At 36.7% G+C, this 18,186-nt stretch overlaps 2 protein-coding genes across 2 annotated transcripts; both read right to left on the bottom strand.

Moving 5' to 3' along the window:
* Positions 1–5,914: 5,914 nt before the first annotated feature.
* LOC121424328 (thiosulfate sulfurtransferase-like) lies at positions 5,915–12,005 on the bottom strand. The gene is made up of 3 exons (XM_041619968.1): positions 11,618–12,005; positions 9,330–9,921; positions 5,915–6,842 (listed from the first exon to the last, which is right to left on the bottom strand). The coding sequence occupies exons 1-3, from the start codon at positions 11,741–11,743 to the stop codon at positions 6,538–6,540; spliced, it is 1,023 nt and encodes a 340-aa protein (XP_041475902.1). The 5' UTR covers positions 11,744–12,005; the 3' UTR covers positions 5,915–6,537.
* A 1,544-nt stretch (positions 12,006–13,549) lies between these two features.
* LOC121424404 (thiosulfate sulfurtransferase-like) lies at positions 13,550–17,916 on the bottom strand. Its single transcript, XM_041620073.1, has 3 exons — positions 17,664–17,916; positions 14,777–15,368; positions 13,550–14,484 (listed from the first exon to the last, which is right to left on the bottom strand). Exons 1-3 carry the CDS (start codon positions 17,766–17,768, stop codon positions 14,171–14,173), a joined length of 1,011 nt encoding a protein of 336 aa, XP_041476007.1. The 5' UTR covers positions 17,769–17,916; the 3' UTR covers positions 13,550–14,170.
* Between the last annotated feature and the right edge of the window lie 270 nt (positions 17,917–18,186).

Raw genomic sequence — 18,186 nt, 5'->3', positions numbered from 1 at the left:
GTGTTGCCACAACACCATATTTAGACAATACTTGTAATTGCTCACTATATAAGAATTAGGGATTCAATCTCTGTTCACGGCCATTCCTAAAGTCTGGCACACACTATGTGAATCATTGCAATCCAAATTTCAGAGAAATTGTAATAACATTTGATATGAACATTCCAACTGATAAAATCTTAGCGATCAGAGTTCAGAACAGTGCTAGGAATACAAAAATCTAAATTCAGTCTAGTTCGAGCCTCGATCCATGTAGAAATAAAAGCAAATTCACTTCCAAAACATAATGATGTCATCATCGACTGCGACTTGAAGCCGGTTTGGACTTTACTCCCTCCCAGCACTGGGGCTTGCCACAAAGCAAAATCATGATTTTATTATTATTCCTCAATTTATGCCGAACTTCAAATGAAATAATTGTACTTCTTGGAACGTTCACATTTAATGCAAAATTTGATTTATTAAAAATTGTGGTGCATCTAATTTGCAAAGTGTGCGTTGGGCTACAGAACCATAAAGAGTTGATGGCATTCCTCTTGTTTACAAAGGCTTAGCCTCTGCAGACTTCCTGTGCTAAGAAAGAGCACTAATTACTTAAATTTGACATGCCTCTTAAGGACAAGTCCACCTCAACAAAAAGTTGATTTGAATGAAAAGAGAGAAAAAAAAGTATAAACACTGAAAATTTCATCAAAATTGGATGTAAAACAAGAAGATTATGGCATTCTAAAATTTTGCTTAATTTCACAAAAGAGTTATATGCACATTCCGGTCAGTATGCAAATGAGGGAACTGATGATATCACTCACCCACTATTTCTTTTGTATTTTATTCAAATGTATGAAATATGACATTTTCTAATGTTCTATCTGTTGTCTTGTGAATTAAAGCTTTACTTCTCCCTATAAACATGTAACATTACCATTGTTTTACATTTTATGTTTCTAACAAGTTTGTTCTTATTGTCAAATCTTAAAAAAAATTGAAATACCGAAATACCGTTTAATTCAAACAATAAAAAGCAAAAAGATAGTGAGGTCATCATCAATTCTTCCATTCGCATGTGACTAAATTGTGCTGCATACAACTATTTTTTTGAAAAATCAGAGAAACTTTGAAATGTCATAGCTTTCTTATTTTACATCCGATTTTGATGACATTTTCAGCATTATGTTTGTCTGATTTTTCTCTATTGTTTCAAATCAACATTTTTCTGAGGTGGATTTCGACCTTTAAAAACTTTTTTCATTATTCTGTTATTTCATACAATAATTCAAATCATATATATTCATTTTGAAGAGGCTGATTATCAATACTGTGTATATAATCTGGCTGTCATATACTTTATCATGTTATCGAAATTCAGTCAAAGCTCTTTGCCCTAGTCATATAAAACAGCAGATAAATAGGTCTTTCTACATGTATTGTATATATAAATACTCTTTGATGGTGGTGTATACTAATCAACCTAAACAGCCAGAATTTTGTAAAATTGTTATGATCAATGCTAGTGGAATTCATGAATATTCAGTTGTATTGGTGAGAACAGATAATATTTGATGATGTGTTGATTGATATCAAGTTATAATACTCTTCAAGAGGCTGTAAACGCAAGATTTTACGTGTTGGTTTTTGTGAAATAATAATCATATTTGGTGAGTATAGTTCTTTTTCTTGTAAAAGAATATTTGTATTACATAAATGTTTATTGGAGCTGGCTTAATAATAATATGTTTCAGCACTGGGATAGAATATTTACAGAATTTGTATTACTGTTACTATTGTTTTTGTTATATTTATATCATTATAGTATTTAGTGTATCATAAATTTGAGCAGCAGTCTGAACTGTGGTTCCATTTAAAGTCAGTCAGGGGGCACATTTTCCTAAGGAAAATTTGACAAGCAAAAAAAAGGTCTCCACTCTCTAAAGGGGGGACACTTCTTTTTTAATGGCATTTTTACATTACATTTTTACCCCCCCCCCCCCCTGGATCTACCAGTTGTCACAGTCATTTCAAAAAGCGCCACCTTGAGTCTTGTAACATATTAACCTTACATCCTTATCCAGGAAGCAACAGCTTTATGTGTAGCAGTAGTCTTATGATATATAGCCCCTACAGTGATAAATAATTCCTTCTAATCTTTATAATATTCATCCCATAATATTTACAAAGAAATCATTCTTAGCATGCTGCTAGAATATTTTTTAGGATTTTGGAATGTAGAATTTAAGAATTATTGCCTTTGAATTGATTTTTTTTACTCTTCTACTCTTTTTATGATGATTGATGCTGTATGCTTTCCTTTTTTGAGATCAGTTTTATAACATTGTAAATCTTAGATGACCCCCATCTAAATTTCTTCATGATTTACAAAGAAAGTTGAAATTTGCACAATTTAGAATAAAAGTGGAAAATTTTGAATGATTTCTTGCCTCAAACACTACCAGTACTATAATTTGTAAGAGAAAACATTCATGTACCTAGAAAATTATTTTGAACACTTTGGCCTGCCCCCCCCCCACAACATCATTGTGTGTTATGAATTCATTCAAGAGATTAAATTATATTGGAATATCATGTATGATATTTACAACATAGCTAATGAAGTAGCTAAGAGCATTAAAATTGATACTGCAAGCTTGTATGTTTATTTTGGGGGTATTCAATATGAATGATTGAGAAATAGTGCTTGCCATATATTTTATTATTACCTACGCACTTCTTTGAAAATACTATTTATATATATAAATATATATATATATCGTACGCACCACGAACCGTCCTCTCTGTGCACTTCGATGCGAAAGTTAGTTTTGCAGAAAATGCATTTAAAGAAAAGCTTTTTAAAACCAGCAATAAGTGCACCTACAAGGAGAGCAAATTGTTTGCCGGGGTCTTCGTTTAAAAGTTCAGGTTCCAAAGTTTCATCCCGTATCTTTATATTTTCTTGAAGTGAATTATTTACGCCACAGTGGGCATCGTAACAGAGAGGACGGTTCGTGGAATAGATGCAGTGCGCTCTCGCGTCTCGCGATTTCACCACGAACCGTCCTCTCTGCTACGATATGTAGCTTCTGAATGTTTCCAAGGCGAAGAAGAAGAGTGTATTGGTTTAATGGTGCAGCATGTATCTTTCGTGGCCATATGTTGGTCCTTTACAAGACCAACATATGGCCACGAAAGATAATGATATCACTAAATAAATAATATCAATAATTTCCTGATATTTATAAAAGAATTATATATATATGTATATATATATATATATATGTATGCATACATCCTACACAAGGACGAAGTCTATAAATGGGTTTATTTCGTTATTATACACATATAGACGTTAGAATTTAAAGTCAAAGGTAGAGGGCGTTAAGGCACTTTTCGAACATTGAAAGAAGATAAATAATTTCACCTTAAACACATCTGATGTTGTTTGAAGGTTTGCATGGTGGCATGTACAATTGCTGATGTGGTTTACGGTACAACATGTGGAGTGTTATAGAATCAGTGGATAGAAGAAGAGAAGGAAGTGGATAGGCGAGAAAGTGGAGATTTGAGAATAGAGTATTCTTTCTTGGGAATAGTCCTGAAAAGGACTGTAGACCAGAAGGAATGTTGAGTGAGAACAGCTTGAGTAGTAGAGCTGATGAGATGCTGGCTTGCGTCGGCGAGTAGAGATGATGAGTAGTAGAGAGACTCGACGTTTCGGACAGGTTGACTGTCCGTCTTCAGGACAGTCAACATTAAAGAATACTCTCAAGAAAGAATACTCTATTCTCAAATCTCCACTTTCTCGCCTATCCACTTCCTTCTCTTCTATCCACTGATTCTATAACACTCCACATGGTGTACCGTAAACCACATCAGCAATTAAACACATCTGTAGAGAAATTATGTATATATATATATTGTATATTGATTAATCATTAAAGACTGGTAATTGATGAAATTCTTATTATACGATGGATAAAGAACCTAGCCTTCATCAATATATTTCTCTAATGTACCTACTTTTAATAAAACTATTTTGACACCAGGCTAGAACTACCTCCTTAAATATTTTACACCTCGCCTTTTATTGAAATAAATCGTTTTGCTCAAATTGCCTGCTATTTCAAAGATTATGAGGAATGTATCATTTTTTATATATATATTTATAAGCTATTTGATATTCATTTTAAATTATTTATTCATGTATCTTAGTCTATTCTTTAGTCAAAGAATTTAAAAATAAATTAACAAAACAATCCTAGATATTGTTTGATCAAATTTGTGTGTGTTCAAGTTTGTGAAGAAAAGCATAAGGCCTGTTTAAGGTTGCTTTTTTTTTTAGAGCAAAACAGGGCCCCATCTTACAAAGAGTTACGATTGATGCGATCAACCACAACTATGGAAAGCCAGCAATATCAACATCTAAAATGCATGTTCGTTCAAATTATTTTCTGCTGATGCAATATGATGTATATTCATACATCATGCATCGTTTTCTTGAAAATTTGGTGTGCTTTTTTTTTTGTTTACAAAGGGCATTGTGCAAAATTCCTGTAGAAAAAAATTATGGCATTGATGGATTTCCATATATGTGAGGTCGATCGGATCAATCGTAAATGTTTTATAAGACAGGGCCCTAATGTGAGAAACAGGCATGGCATTTGCAACAGCGGCGTGGTTGCATCGAAATCAGAAGTTAAGGATTTTTAAAGGTCAAGTCCACCTCAGAAAAATGTTAATTTAAAAGCAATAGAGTAAAATCAAAATAGCATATGAGGCTGAGAATTTCATCAAAATCGGATGTCAAATAAGAAAGTTACGACAATTTAGTTTCGCTTATTTTTCGCAAAAAAGTGATATGCAAATGAGAGACTCGATGATGTCACTATTTCTTTTGTTTTTTATTGTTTGAATTATACAATATTTCAATTTTTACAGATTTTACAATAAGGAGCATATTGACTGAACCATAAAATGTTAAAACAATGGTAATACCACATGTTTAGGGACTCGGAGGAATAAAACTTTGTTTCATAGGAAAACAGAAAAAATTAAATATTTCATGCAATAAAATACAAAAGAAATATTGAGTGAGTGATGTCATCAGTCCCCTCATTTGCATACCGACCAGGATGTGAATATAACTAGTTTGTGAAATTAAGCAAAACTTTCAAATGTCATAACTCTCTTATTTTACATCCGAGTTAGATGAATTTTCAGTGTTATGCTTGTTGAATTTTCCTCTTTTTATTCAAGTCACTTTTTGTTGGGGTGGACTTGTCCTTTAATAATTATTACAGAGTTTCAGGTTACAACAATCAAATCAAACTAACTCTGCTTTATGTATGTGGTACAAGTGCAATTCCTTAATAGCAGTATGAGAATACTGTTTACATAAGTAACGCCGATTTGATGCAAAATCTAAAATTCATGATTGTTAAAATGGAGTAATTTAACCTCTAATTTTTTCATATTTATACTGTTTTGTCTCACCTGCGAAGCAGAGTGAGACTATAGGCGCCGCTTTTCCGACGGCGACGGCGGCGGCGGCGTCAACATCAAATCTTAACCTGAGGTTAAGTTTTTGAAATGACGTCATAACTTAGAAAGTATATGGACCTAGTTAATAAAACTTGGCCATAAGGTTAATCAAGTATTACTGAACATCCTGTGCGAGTTTCAGGTCACATGATCAAGGTCAAAGGTCATGTAAGGTCAATGAACTTTGGCCATGTTGGGGTTTTTTGTTGAATAACCATCATATCTCTGTAAGTTTATTGGTCTAGCTCATAAAAAGTGGACATAAGAGTAACCATGTATCACTGAACATCTTGTGCGAGTTAGAGTAGTATTCAAAGTCAGCACTGCTGCTATATTGAACCCCGTGATGCAGGTGAGACGGCCAGAGGCATTCCACTTGTTCATAATTAGTTTCTCTTTCCCCACAGCAATGACTTTATTTCAGTATGTAGCAGAAAATCAAAAAATCCTTCAAAAAAATACAAAATCAAAGCATTTTTAGAACCGTACTTGTAAATTACAATTAAAAGAACTTCGTTGAATTGTTAGAGACTACATCTACATGCAATTTAAATAAAACTGCATATCACAGAAAATGTAATAGTAATTATTAATATGCACAGAAATAATTTGTCTTTCCCTTTCAAAAAGGAATAAAGAGTGTTACAATCTCAACCATTTCAAATTCATATTCGTGATCATGTTACAGTTATCTGTGTAATTGATCTAAACCCAAAGAAATTACTTTCCTGTGGATTATCTTGGATGTTGACTAAAAGCAATCTGTAAGTTTGAATTAATGATCATGATGCTTTAGGACCAACAGAATATCTGAATATTTGACCGGTCGGAAATTACTCTACTGATAGACTTAAAATATAGATAAACATATCGTTTCCTGTAGGGCAGTAAGCAGACATTTTCTATGATCATTCTTTAAAAAATACTTGGGTAACAATTTTGAAAAATACCGACAATTTGCAGTAAGAACCATAAGGACATAACTGTATTGGGAAGGCAGATTTATGGTTCTTTTTCCTCGTAGGTGTATAAATTCATCGAGTCTTCTGGTCCCTTTTGGGCATATTCTTCCCAGGAGCCGTCATACACTGCTACGTCTTCCTTCCCCGCCAGGAAGGCGCTCATGGCTAGGATGGAGGCTGTGATTCCAATGTAGCATGACGAGGTCAAAGGTCGGGACAGGTCGATGCCGCGTGACTCGAAGAGGTTTCGGAGGTCGTCGGGTGACCTGAACTTGGTGCCGTCATCGTTGAGAACGTTGTTGAAAGGGATGTTTGTTGCCATCTTCATGATACCAAGGGGGATATCTGAGCACAGAAAAGGGGAACCCGTTGCATAAACGTTTTATGGTAACTTTGAGATTAAATGAACATTAAAGGAGGGATAAGGTGACTACTAAATATACATGTAAAAAGTGCCGGTCAAATATTAGGGATAACAATTAACTTGTCAACAAGATATGGCTATGATCATAGAGGAAAGATGAGTAATATAATATAATATAAAAGGTGGCGACCAGATTGAAAAGAAAACAAGAAAAACGTGTCAAATAGGGAAAATGAAGACCATGTGTCTAAAATGTTGACGATCAAAGAGAAAGGTTGACTAGCAAAGAGAAAGGGTGACGATCAAAGAGATAGGGTGATGATTAGAGAAGGGCTGACGATAAAAAAAAGAGAAAGAAAGACAAAGAGAAAGGTCGACGATCAAACAGAAGGGTGACGATAAAAGAGAAAGGGTGACGATAAAAGAGAAAGGGCGACGATCAAAGAGAAAGGGTGATGATCAAAGAGAAAGGGTGACGATCAAAGAGAAAGGGTGACGATCAAAGAGAAAGGGTGACGATCAAAGAGAAAGGGTGACGATCAAAGAGAAAGGGTGACGATCAAAGAGAAAGGGTGATGATCAAAGAGAAAGGGTGACGATCAAAGAGAAAGGGTGACGATCAAAGAGAAAGGGTGACGATCAAAGAGAAAGGGTGACGATCAAAGAGAAAGGGTGATGATCAAAGAGAAAGATTGATGATCAAAGAGAAAGGGTGACGATCAAAGAGAAAGGGTGACGATCAAAGAGAAAGGGTGACGATCAAAGAGAAAGGGTGACGATCAAAGAGAAAGGGTGACGATCAAAGAGAAAGGGTGACGATCAAAGAGAAAGGGTGACGATCAAAGAGAAAGGGTGAGGATCATAGAGAAAGAATAAGGATCAAAGAGAAAGGGTGACGATCAAAGAGAAAGGGTGAGGATCAAAGAGAATAGTTGACGATAAAGAGAAAGGGTAACAGTTAAAGGGAAAGAGTGACGTTAAAAGAGAAAGGGTAATGATCAAAGAAAATGGTTGACGATCAAATAGGAAGGGGTGACGATCGAAAAAAAAAAAGGTGACGATCAAAGAGGAGGGTTAATGATCAAAAGGAAACGATGACGATCAAAGATAAAGAGTGACAAAGAGTAAGGGTTATGTTCAGAGAGAATGGGTGACGATCAAAGAGAAGGGTGACGATCAAAGAGAAATGTTACGATCAAATAGAAAGGTTGACGATCAAGGAGAAATGTTGACGATCAGAAAGAAAGGGAGACGATCAAAGGAAGGATGGCGATCAAAGAGAAAGGGTGACGATCAAAGAGAAAGGTTGACGATCAAAGATAACGGGTGATGATTAAAGAGAAAATGTGATGATTAAAGAGAAAGGGTGACGATCAAACAGAAGGGTGGCGATAAAGTGAAAGAGTGATGATCAAAGAGAAAGGCTGACGATCAAAGAGAAAGTGTGATGATCAAATAGAAAGGGTGACGATAAAAGAGAAAGGGTTACGATAAAAGAGAAAGGGTGATGATCAAAGAGAAAGGGTGATGATTAAAGAGAAAGGGTGATGATTAAAGAGAAAAGGTGATGATCAAAGAGAAAATGTGATGATTAAAGAGAAAGGGCGACGATCAAACAGAATGGTGACGATAAAAGAAAAAGGGTGACGACAAATACAAAGGGTGATGAAAAAAGGGTGATGATCAGAGAGAACGTTTGACGATCAAAGAGAAAGGGTGACTATTAGAGATAAAGGGTGACGATCATAGAGAAAGGATGACGATCATAGAGAAAGGGTGATGTTCAAAGAAAAAAGTTGGCGATCAAACAGAAAGGGTGGTGACTAAAGAGAAAGGGTGACGATCAAACAGAAGGACAGAAGGGTGACGATAAAAGAGTAAGGGTGGCGACCAAAAAGAAAGGGTGCCGATCAGGGAGAAAGAGTGACGATCGAAGAGAAGGGCTATCGATCAAATAGAATTGGGGATGATAAAACAGAAAGGATGATGATGTTTTAGAATATTTGACCATTCACTTAAAAGGGTGTTAATAAAAACGGAAAGTCTATGTTTAGAAGAAAATCTTATCGTTTGCCATAAATTACCAAATTGCTGGCGATAAAATGAGAAGCAAAAGAGGGGAGAATATTCAATTCAGTGGAAAATTCATCAAGAGGAGGGCCGTTCTGCCCAACCCCGGATCCGCCACTGTGTAAATAAAAAAGATAAGGGCCACTCAAACATAGGATGTTGGTCAATGCAAAAAGCAAATGATTGATTCAGAAATACTCGCAACGATCATAGAAATCATGACAAAGTAAAAGGGTGATTGACAATTTAAGAAAATTCACACTGAGCGATAGAAAAGCGGTGAAAAATGAAAAGGGATATATGGTCACTTTTCTTGAGCAGAGACGGAAGTCAAAGAGAAGTGGTGACGACTGAAGAGAAAGGCTGCTAAAGTAATAACTGAGTTACAAGCATACTACCTTCATAAACGGAAGGCTTCGATCCATCATACCATTCCTCAAGACGAGCATCCATGATCTGGAATTCTTTATCCTTCACGTTCTGTAATATGTCTTCGAAACCCTTGTAGAGTTCCTCGCGTCTCTCCGTCACCTTGAACTCGGCAGCTTCTGGCGCAGGCGGTGGCACCTCTGTCACCATTCGGTTCTCCGCCATCCACTGCGGAAGCCCGCCGTCCAGTACGGAGATGGCATCGTGGTTGAAATACCGGAAAATCCACCATATCCTTGGTGCCGTCATGACGTTGACCTTCTCCTCGTAGAGAACGACGTGCGTGTCGTTGTCGACGCCGAGTGTCTCTCCTACGTACTCGGAAAACTTCTCGGGAGTCGGGACGGTGAAACGATAGGGCGAGTCCTTGTCGCAGAGTTGGTGTAGGTCAATATGATGACTTCCGGGAATGCGTGCCTCCATAGTTTCCGCCCCGATCCTAGTAGCATCAAGAACTCGGAAGGGTCTTCCTTCCGGTGTCTTCCGTGATGCCATTGCTTCTGCCACCCATTCCGTACTGACTAAGGCTGGGTATTGTGCTTTAGAGATTACAGTCGTATGCTGTTAAAGATATTGTGTGTGGCATGAAAAGAGACAGATACTGTTATTGCAGTGAGTTTCAAGAGATGGAGAACAATACAACAAATGTCCTATAAAGACGCCTTGATGCCCCAAGGATAAAATATGTCAGACACGCCTTGATTGGAATTGTCTTGCAAATAGTAGACAAAAGATTCCTGCCTAACTACAGACTAACTGGTCAGGTACAATAGGAAACCTGCTTTTGTAATGATTACTTTTCGCTGCATATAGTTGGTTATTATGAGCAGACGCATTGCTAGCTTTTACAGGGGGCGCAAAAATAAATGATGCAATATTTATTGAATTATGATTTGAATTTAGTCGACTGTCCACATGTGGCCTCAACTGTGACACATATCATCACAAATAGATATAATCCCTGAAACTAATCTTATTTTTTGGTAATGTGAAAGTGTGTGGTAATTTGAAAACGATGATTTTAAAATTGTCGAATTCTGAGGGTTTTCACATTATGAAACTTTTATGATAGATTATCTGCCCACTTTCTGGACATAACTCTTTGAGATATATTTCGTCATGCTCTTGATATCCACATTTTTATCAAATAAGATTTGAAACAATCGCAATAATCAATTTTTATCATAAATCACTTGCCTACGAAACTGGCGTCATCACAAGTCGCCACCAAAGGTACAGTGCACCTGTGTATTATTTTATACTCCTTTAGAAAGTGGAAGCTATATGAATAAATTTGCATTTCGTCGTCACTTGATCCATCTCTTAAAATCTCCTTGGTTATTAACATTATTTTGTGGGATCGGATTGTGTATCAAGAAAGTATTTGTATGAAGCACGTCTGATTTTAAAAATTTTGTCAACTGAAAATGAGTAAAATTTCAAGGAATTCCTTTTGTATCCCACGATTACATGACTACTGTTAAAATAATGTTGGAACAAAGGACTAGCTCGGGTGAAAAAATACAAATTATTTCCTAGCATTAATTGGTATAAATCCAAGGTCAGTTATGTTCTGAAAGGAAGGATATTGCCCGATTATGTGGAATTGACAAAGACATATCTTTTCAATACTTATCGAAAACGCTACATTTATTTACTTGTTTTTCTTTATTTGATTACGTCATAATTTCCTTTTAAAATACCATTCACGTTGCAGTAAATATAGTTTGTCATAGTGCAATACGTATGTAGAGTGTGCACGTATGTAATTTTTGTCATTAAGATTGAGTTTGTATGTGAAAACAGGTCAAAGTCGAATCATTTCATGAAATTTAAGAACCTATATGCCATTTATTGTCAATAGGTATGGAGGGCCAAAGTCCTTATAACGCGTATAACAACTCGTCTTCCGACAGGATATATCATAATAAAGACATACATTGCATATAAAAGACTTTTTAGTAGATAACTTGCGTACTAGTACTAGATGCACTACCGGTATTATAAAACTAGAGCTCATTCTTTGATTGATAAAAGGTGGGATATATGCTGTGCATTTTGCAACAATACAATCTCAGTTCGATTTGTATGCAAATACACTGCCACATGAGAGATTGCCTTTTAACCCGGGCTTTTAACATGTACTACGATTTTTAAAATGTTTTGTGAACACACTGCAAAATAGATTCTGCTCATAGAAAGTTATTTATAAAATGTTTCATGTGGTATAATCCTATAATATCAAGGCTGTACTTACAATAGGCCTATGTGAAGCTGACGCGTTGCAGGTAATTTTTGTCCCGTAAACACAGCTACTTCTGACTCCATGATGGGATATTGTTCTGAACACTGTCAGGGACTGTACAAACAATATATTCCTCATGGCGGATGAGACCTTGACCAATAGTTAATTCAAGCATATAGGCCTAGACCTATGTAGTACTATTGAATTTCCTATCCGTAGTACAGCCAAGCTTGCCACACGAGAAGTCGCTGAAATATTAAGGTTGAGACTCCTACTGCTGTATTGACAAGTATGTCAAATGTAAATAGACACACTTGAAATCTGGGATTGGAGGTCTAATGTTTGCTAGTATAAATACAGAGATAGCTCTATATCGGTGTGTCGGATTGTGAATAGAAAAGGCTGGGGATACGGGGATACGGACGATTTGTTGATGTGCTTCTTCTTATTCCCTATGTCCCAGGAAAGAATATTATAATTGCTCTTAGCTGTCGATAAACGCTATTGTACTTCTTTGGAAATACACTTACCCTGATTTAAATGCACCCTTCTTCAAAAGATTTCCTTCGAATAAGTCAAACCGTTCTGAAAAGATACTTAAGACATGTAAGAGGGATCAACTACGTAGCAAATTATCACAACCCATCTCTCCTCTGTCTGTCTGTCTGTCTGTCTGTCTGTCTGTCTGTCTGTCTGTGAGGGTGTGTCTCTCTCTCTCTCCCTCTCTCTCTCCTATCTACTTTCTTTATCTCTAAAACTTATTAAATTTGTAGAGTCTGGAGCTACATGATTAATGACGGATATATAAAAGTAAGATAGACCTATAAAGTTAATTTCGGATATGTATGTATCTATCACAGTGAGATGAGCCAAAAGGCAAAGTTTCCAGTCTTTTGATTTTCCAGGCCTTGCAGCATAAACTTCATTAATAAAGGATATCTGAAAAAAAGCGTTTATCGTCAAATTTTAGGACATCTAGCAAACTACTTCTAATCCTCTAACAAAGAAATATTTAATCTGCGTCGAATTTCACAATTACTGGAGCATAATAAAAAGAAAAAGTAAAACCGTTCCCTTGCCATATTTTGCGTAGTAAGTTTGACCATATTCAAATGAATTCCCGATTTTGGATGGCAATAGCGACTTTTGCTATTTATTCCTTTCAGTAAAGGTTGTAGGAACACATACACAAATATGAGCACAAAGATTTTTTGAAGCAAGTATTCATTTATTTTTTCGCCCAAAAATGAATAATGTGAATGTTAACCATAAATCTATACAACTTCTAGACAGAAAACACTGTAGTGTTGAGGCTTTAATAAACAAAAAGGACAGGTAAATCAATTTACACTTCTGGGCTAAAATTCAATTACTTATTTTCTTAAGTTTTGGTTTACAAGAGACCTCTGTAAGAACGACAAAATGTAACAATACATTGGCAACATATGCAACATGAACATTTTGCAAGACATTCAAATAAATAACAATGTATGCAAATGCAATAAACAGAAGTAATGTGGAGGGGTCAACTCAAGCTTGTATAATAACACCCTTGAAGGCACTTACTATGATCACTTTTCACACAACTCAATTTCTTGTGGAATTTCTTAGATTTTAGTTTCAGATGTATCGCATTGCCCTGTGCTTCAGTGAGAAACGGGTCGTGCGGTCCAGTGGTTAGAGCATTGGACTCATAATAGCAAGGTTGTGAGTTCGAATCCCAACTCTGACATTGTCTCCACTTTGATAAAAAGGCCCAAGAGTGATATCTGTCGTCTATTATGTTAGCCACTGTGACGTCTAACCTAGACGTAAAATGTTTCCAAGGTAATTGGTTATATACCAGCTTGGCGTTTACCAGAAAAAAAATGCTGTCCTGCCGAGTTCCTGCGGGAGTTATCAGAAACAGAAACCTAATAAACGAGAAATATGCTCTTTTTCACATTTAAATGAGACAAATATACAGTTGAAATTATTGTATTATACAAGTTCATTTCATATCAAAATTTTCATAAAGGCGGAAAACGAAACAGCATCAATAGGTCATATCAGCTTGCATTGTAATGTACAGTCAAAACACATTTTATCAAACTGGTCAAATTTGCAGATTCTGATTTTTAAAAAATATCGCTCATTGTGCTGTGATTTGGGGGGGGAGGATTTGGACAAATCTTCATGACCTTCAAAAAGTCACAAGCCTGTTTCCACAAGAATCGTGAGATTATTAAAACAGTCCAAGTAGCAACTCTTTGGTAAATGGAATCTACAGTCATTGATCATGTTTATGATAGGAATTTCATCATAATGATTTGAGATATGATTACATTTCGACGAGTTTTACTTTGCGAGTCGAGAAAAGTACCATTATTTGCGTAGACTGCGTGGCAAATTGAAATAAAATAGCTTTCCGATTTCATAACATATTAACCCCAATGTCTCTCTGTCTTCTTTGTGCTTCTGCAAAATGGCATTATTCGTCATAACACCCTGACTAGAATTAATTCAGCTAATCACCCGTCGTCCACCCATCGAAATACCAATGGTACATGTTGTAAGTCGTCAATTCTATCCATATGGGTTACTCTTTGGTTTCTCCTCATACAGATTCATCGACTCTACAGGCCCTTTCTGGGAGTACTCTTCAAACGACCCATCGTAGAGGGCCACATCTTCTTTTCCCGCAACGTAAGCGCCGAGGATCAGGGTGCAGGCCGTGATCCCAACGGCGCACTGAGAGGTCAAAGGGCGGGAAAGGTCGATGCCCTTTGACCGGAAGAGCGCCTTGAGGTCGTCAGCTGATTTGAACTTGCTGGTGCCGTCGACGTAGAAGTTTGGGTAAGGGATGTTGGCGGCCATCTTCATTATGCCCAGTTTCATACCTGCATAATCGGATGACGAAGAAAATATTAGTGAGGGAATGCCATAAGTCTGTAAAGAATATTGGTAGACTTCTATTTCAGATAAATGGACAGTCTTAACTAGATTAGAAGCAAAGGGAGATCGTCTTAGGATAAACCACATCAAATATTTTAATAAAGATATATTTGAAAATCAAAATAGGCCTATGTTAACAATCGTGGGCAAAAAGAGAAACAGGATTTTAACTTATGAAACAATCCCAGAAAAAAATACAATGAAATTGTAATGGTCACATGATAGAGATCAAAATACCTGGATAAGCAGAAGGTAGCGTTCCGTCATACCAGTCAACAGGACGACTATCCATAATCTGAAACTGTGGTTCTTTCACATTCTGGAGGACTTCTTCGAAAGTCTTTAGTAGATCTTCACGTACCTTGGGTACCTTATAAGTCACCGGTGAGGGCGCCGGCGTTGGATCTTCTGTGACCTCTCGCTTTTCTTCCATCCACTGCTGAAGACCACCGTCAAGCACCGACACGGCTTCATGGTCAAAGAGGCGGAACATCCACCAAATCCTAGGTGATGTCATGATCCTGACCCGGCCATCGTAGAGGACGACGTGCGTGTCGTTGTCGACGCCGAGCGTCTTCCCGACGAAATCGGCAAAGTACTCTGGAGATGGGATGGTGTAATGAAAAGGGGACTCTTTGTCGCAGAGTTGAGCAAGATCAACATGGACACTTCCTGGTATGTGCAACCTGTCTATTTGCATTGCTATCCTTGTGGCGTCCACGACTCGGAGAGGCCTTCCATCTGGTGTCTCCTGTCTTGCAAGTGATTCTGCTAGCCATCCTGTGTTCACCAACCCCGGAAAGCTGCTGTAACTTGCCACCGAGGTGTGCTGAAAATTGGGACAAAAGAAGGATATGTATCTGAATAAATAAAAGACCAGTCTCTTTGAATTTATATTAGTAAATGATATGTCAGAAGAGAGAGGGATTCGTTTTAAAGTTAATGGGCACAAGACAATTCTGTATCTATCAGTCAAATGGAGTATAAGGAGGCGAAGTGGAGGATGGGAGAACGAAAAAGGACATTGATATGACTTATTTATTGAAGGACACTTTCATTAACAAACGTTGCTTTTCAAAAGGTTTATATTTCATTTAATCGCGTTGTATCATAATTCGCATTACTTAGTAACTTTGTTGAAATTTTGAAATGAAATAAATTCGTTATCAATCGAATCAATCAGTCATTCATAAACGCATGGTCGTACGCAGCATGGGGCAGAGGCAGGATGCAGCTACCCCCCTCCTCCCTTAAAAAAATGGGGGAAAAGCATGTACACTGATATTGACTTGGAAGCAACTAGGTTAGTTTGTCTTATCCGTTCATACGACAAACATTATTTGTTTAATATTTCACATCGGAAACTATCAAATTGTAAATGAAAAGGAACATGTCTATTTAATTGTCACATAAAATGAATCATATTTCTAAATACAGGCAAAGCAAAGAAGTTTAATATCTCTTGAGTGTGGGTCCGGGTGTCAAGTGCAGTATATTTTTCACTGTGCGCGCACTCCGGAAAAATCATCAAATATGATTGTTATTCTACATTAAGATCAAAGTTTTTAACAAAGAGATCAGCAAGAAATAAGCAAAACACCGACTCATGAGTTCGTTAGACAAATCTAAACTTATCACATAATTCACTCTTTTATCAATTGGATATCAACATTCTAACTGAATGTAAATGGTAGATATATTAAGATAGAAACTAATAGATAGATAGATAGATAGATAGACAGGTAATTTTAGATTGGCATAAAGAATTTAAACAATAAACGTTTCAGATAAGATGATATTGTACATTTTGTGATGCATACAATGTATTCGTGGTATTAACATTACATGTATTATGAGATGGGGCCGATCCGCGAGAGGATTATGTTCTTTGGGGGGATCAATATCTTTGTATCTTCCACAGCTATATGCTCTTAAGATTTTGTTTGGGGTATAAGCCTGTATCGTGTTTTTTTTAATCAATTATTGCGAACCCTTATTTATTGTACTAATTGTTAAAGGACAAGTCCACTCCAACAAAAACTTGATTTGAATAAAAAGAGAAAAATTCAACAAGCATAACACTGAAAATTTCATCAAAATCGGATATAAAATAAGAAAGTAAGCCATTTTAAACTTTCGCTTCATTTCACAAAACAGTTATATGCACATTTGAACTGATGACATCACTCACTCACTATTTCTTTTGTATTTTATTATATGAAATATGAAGTCTTTTTATTTTCTCGTCAATGTCAGTGAAATGAAGTTTCATTCCTCCCTGAATATGTGGAATTCCATTATTTTAACATTTTGTGCTTCAGGCAAGGAGGTCCTAATCGTCAAATTTGTAAAAATTGAAATATTGTATAATGCAAACAATAAAAAACAAAAGAAACAGTGAGTGATTGACATCATCAACTCACTCATTTTGATGTAACTGGCTCGTTCATATAACTATTTTGTTAAAAATAAGCGAAACTTTGAAATGTCATAACTTTATTATTTTACATCCGATTTTGATGAAATTTTCAGCATTGTGCTTGTCTGATTTTTCTCTATAGATTCAAATCAACATTTTCTGAGGTGGACTTCACCTTTAAAAAAAGATCAACTTTCTGCGCCCCCACTTGTATGAAATTCATGATCCACGTTTGCCAAACTGATGGATGGACCCATCTAATCACGAATACGCATAATGATTTCACGTCTGAATTTGCAGACTACGCGTCATAGCTCGAACTTTTGTTTTACGAATGCATTATGGTAGAGTCAGGTAGAGTCAGGTAGACCATAAGTGGGCGTGTAGGGGGCTTGTTCTGGGCATGGCGTACTCGGTCTTGAAATCTAGCGTGGGTTAAACCAAGGAGATATTTCCTTGGTTAAACTCATAGAGATGTATACTAATTATCTCTATGGTTAAACAAGATCATGAAAGAATCACTCTCCGTAGATTATAAAGGTATGCTTATGGGTCCCGGGGTTTTGTCAAATGAAGCACGTATACGGTATAGCAAAGCAAGTAATAAGAACATGTCCCAGGTAATGTGTTGATTTGAATGCACAATGCTCATTACGACATGCACACAGCGCAGAGCAGAGCTGGTTCCAGCGCTTGTATACTCACGAATTGCGATCCTGATGGGACGGTGTTGACAACAGTCCTACCGATGCTCGCTGCATTGCAAAGGCTTCTTCGTAATAGAGATTGGATTACAAACACGTTCCTCATTATTTCAGAATCACCTCAATCTCTTATATGAATGCAAAGATGGAGATTATTATAGCTATTTCAGCAATATGGTTTTAGCACAGAGTTACATCTCCCCGGTATATCATACAGTTTGTATGCACGAGAAACAGTTTGGCAACATGCCTGCCAGCGATTTTTAGTCACTAGATCTAGACGTACAGATGCAGGGTAGCTAGTGTAAGAGGGGCAAGGCTATAATCGGAGGATGATGTTATTTTTTTTTTCAATTGCCTATAAGGGGCTATGGCTGTAAGGTCAGACCTCTCTTTTCGAAAGTTGTCCTCCCTTCTTACCTTTTCGTCTAGTTTTCCTTATTCTCCTTTCGATTCCCTTACTACTTGAAAAATCATATAGGGACACCGGGCGGCCGCACCCATCTGCATGCCCCCCCCCCCCC

Source organism: Lytechinus variegatus, chromosome 11 (assembly GCF_018143015.1).
Source record: "Lytechinus variegatus isolate NC3 chromosome 11, Lvar_3.0, whole genome shotgun sequence".
NCBI lineage: Eukaryota > Metazoa > Echinodermata > Echinoidea > Temnopleuroida > Toxopneustidae > Lytechinus > Lytechinus variegatus.
This window is presented reverse-complemented; position numbering and strand designations above follow the sequence as displayed.

What these genes read in the sequence shown, in the direction of transcription:
- LOC121424328 (XM_041619968.1), bottom strand. Translation starts at nt 11,743, where the DNA reads ATGAGGAATATATTGTTTGTACAGTCCCTGACAGTGTTCAGAACAATA. An exon ending in CAGCTTCACATAGGCCTATT is followed by an intron (nt 9,922 to 11,617) that starts GTAAGTACAGCC and finishes TATCTTTAACAG; the next exon opens with CATACGACTGTAATCTCTAA. An exon ending in GAAGCCTTCCGTTTATGAAG is followed by an intron (nt 6,843 to 9,329) that starts GTAGTATGCTTG and finishes TTCTGTGCTCAG; the next exon opens with ATATCCCCCTTGGTATCATG.
- LOC121424404 (XM_041620073.1), bottom strand. Translation starts at nt 17,768, where the DNA reads ATGAGGAACGTGTTTGTAATCCAATCTCTATTACGAAGAAGCCTTTGC. An exon ending in TCCCATCAGGATCGCAATTC is followed by an intron (nt 15,369 to 17,663) that starts GTGAGTATACAA and finishes CCCAATTTTCAG; the next exon opens with CACACCTCGGTGGCAAGTTA. An exon ending in GCTACCTTCTGCTTATCCAG is followed by an intron (nt 14,485 to 14,776) that starts GTATTTTGATCT and finishes CCGATTATGCAG; the next exon opens with GTATGAAACTGGGCATAATG.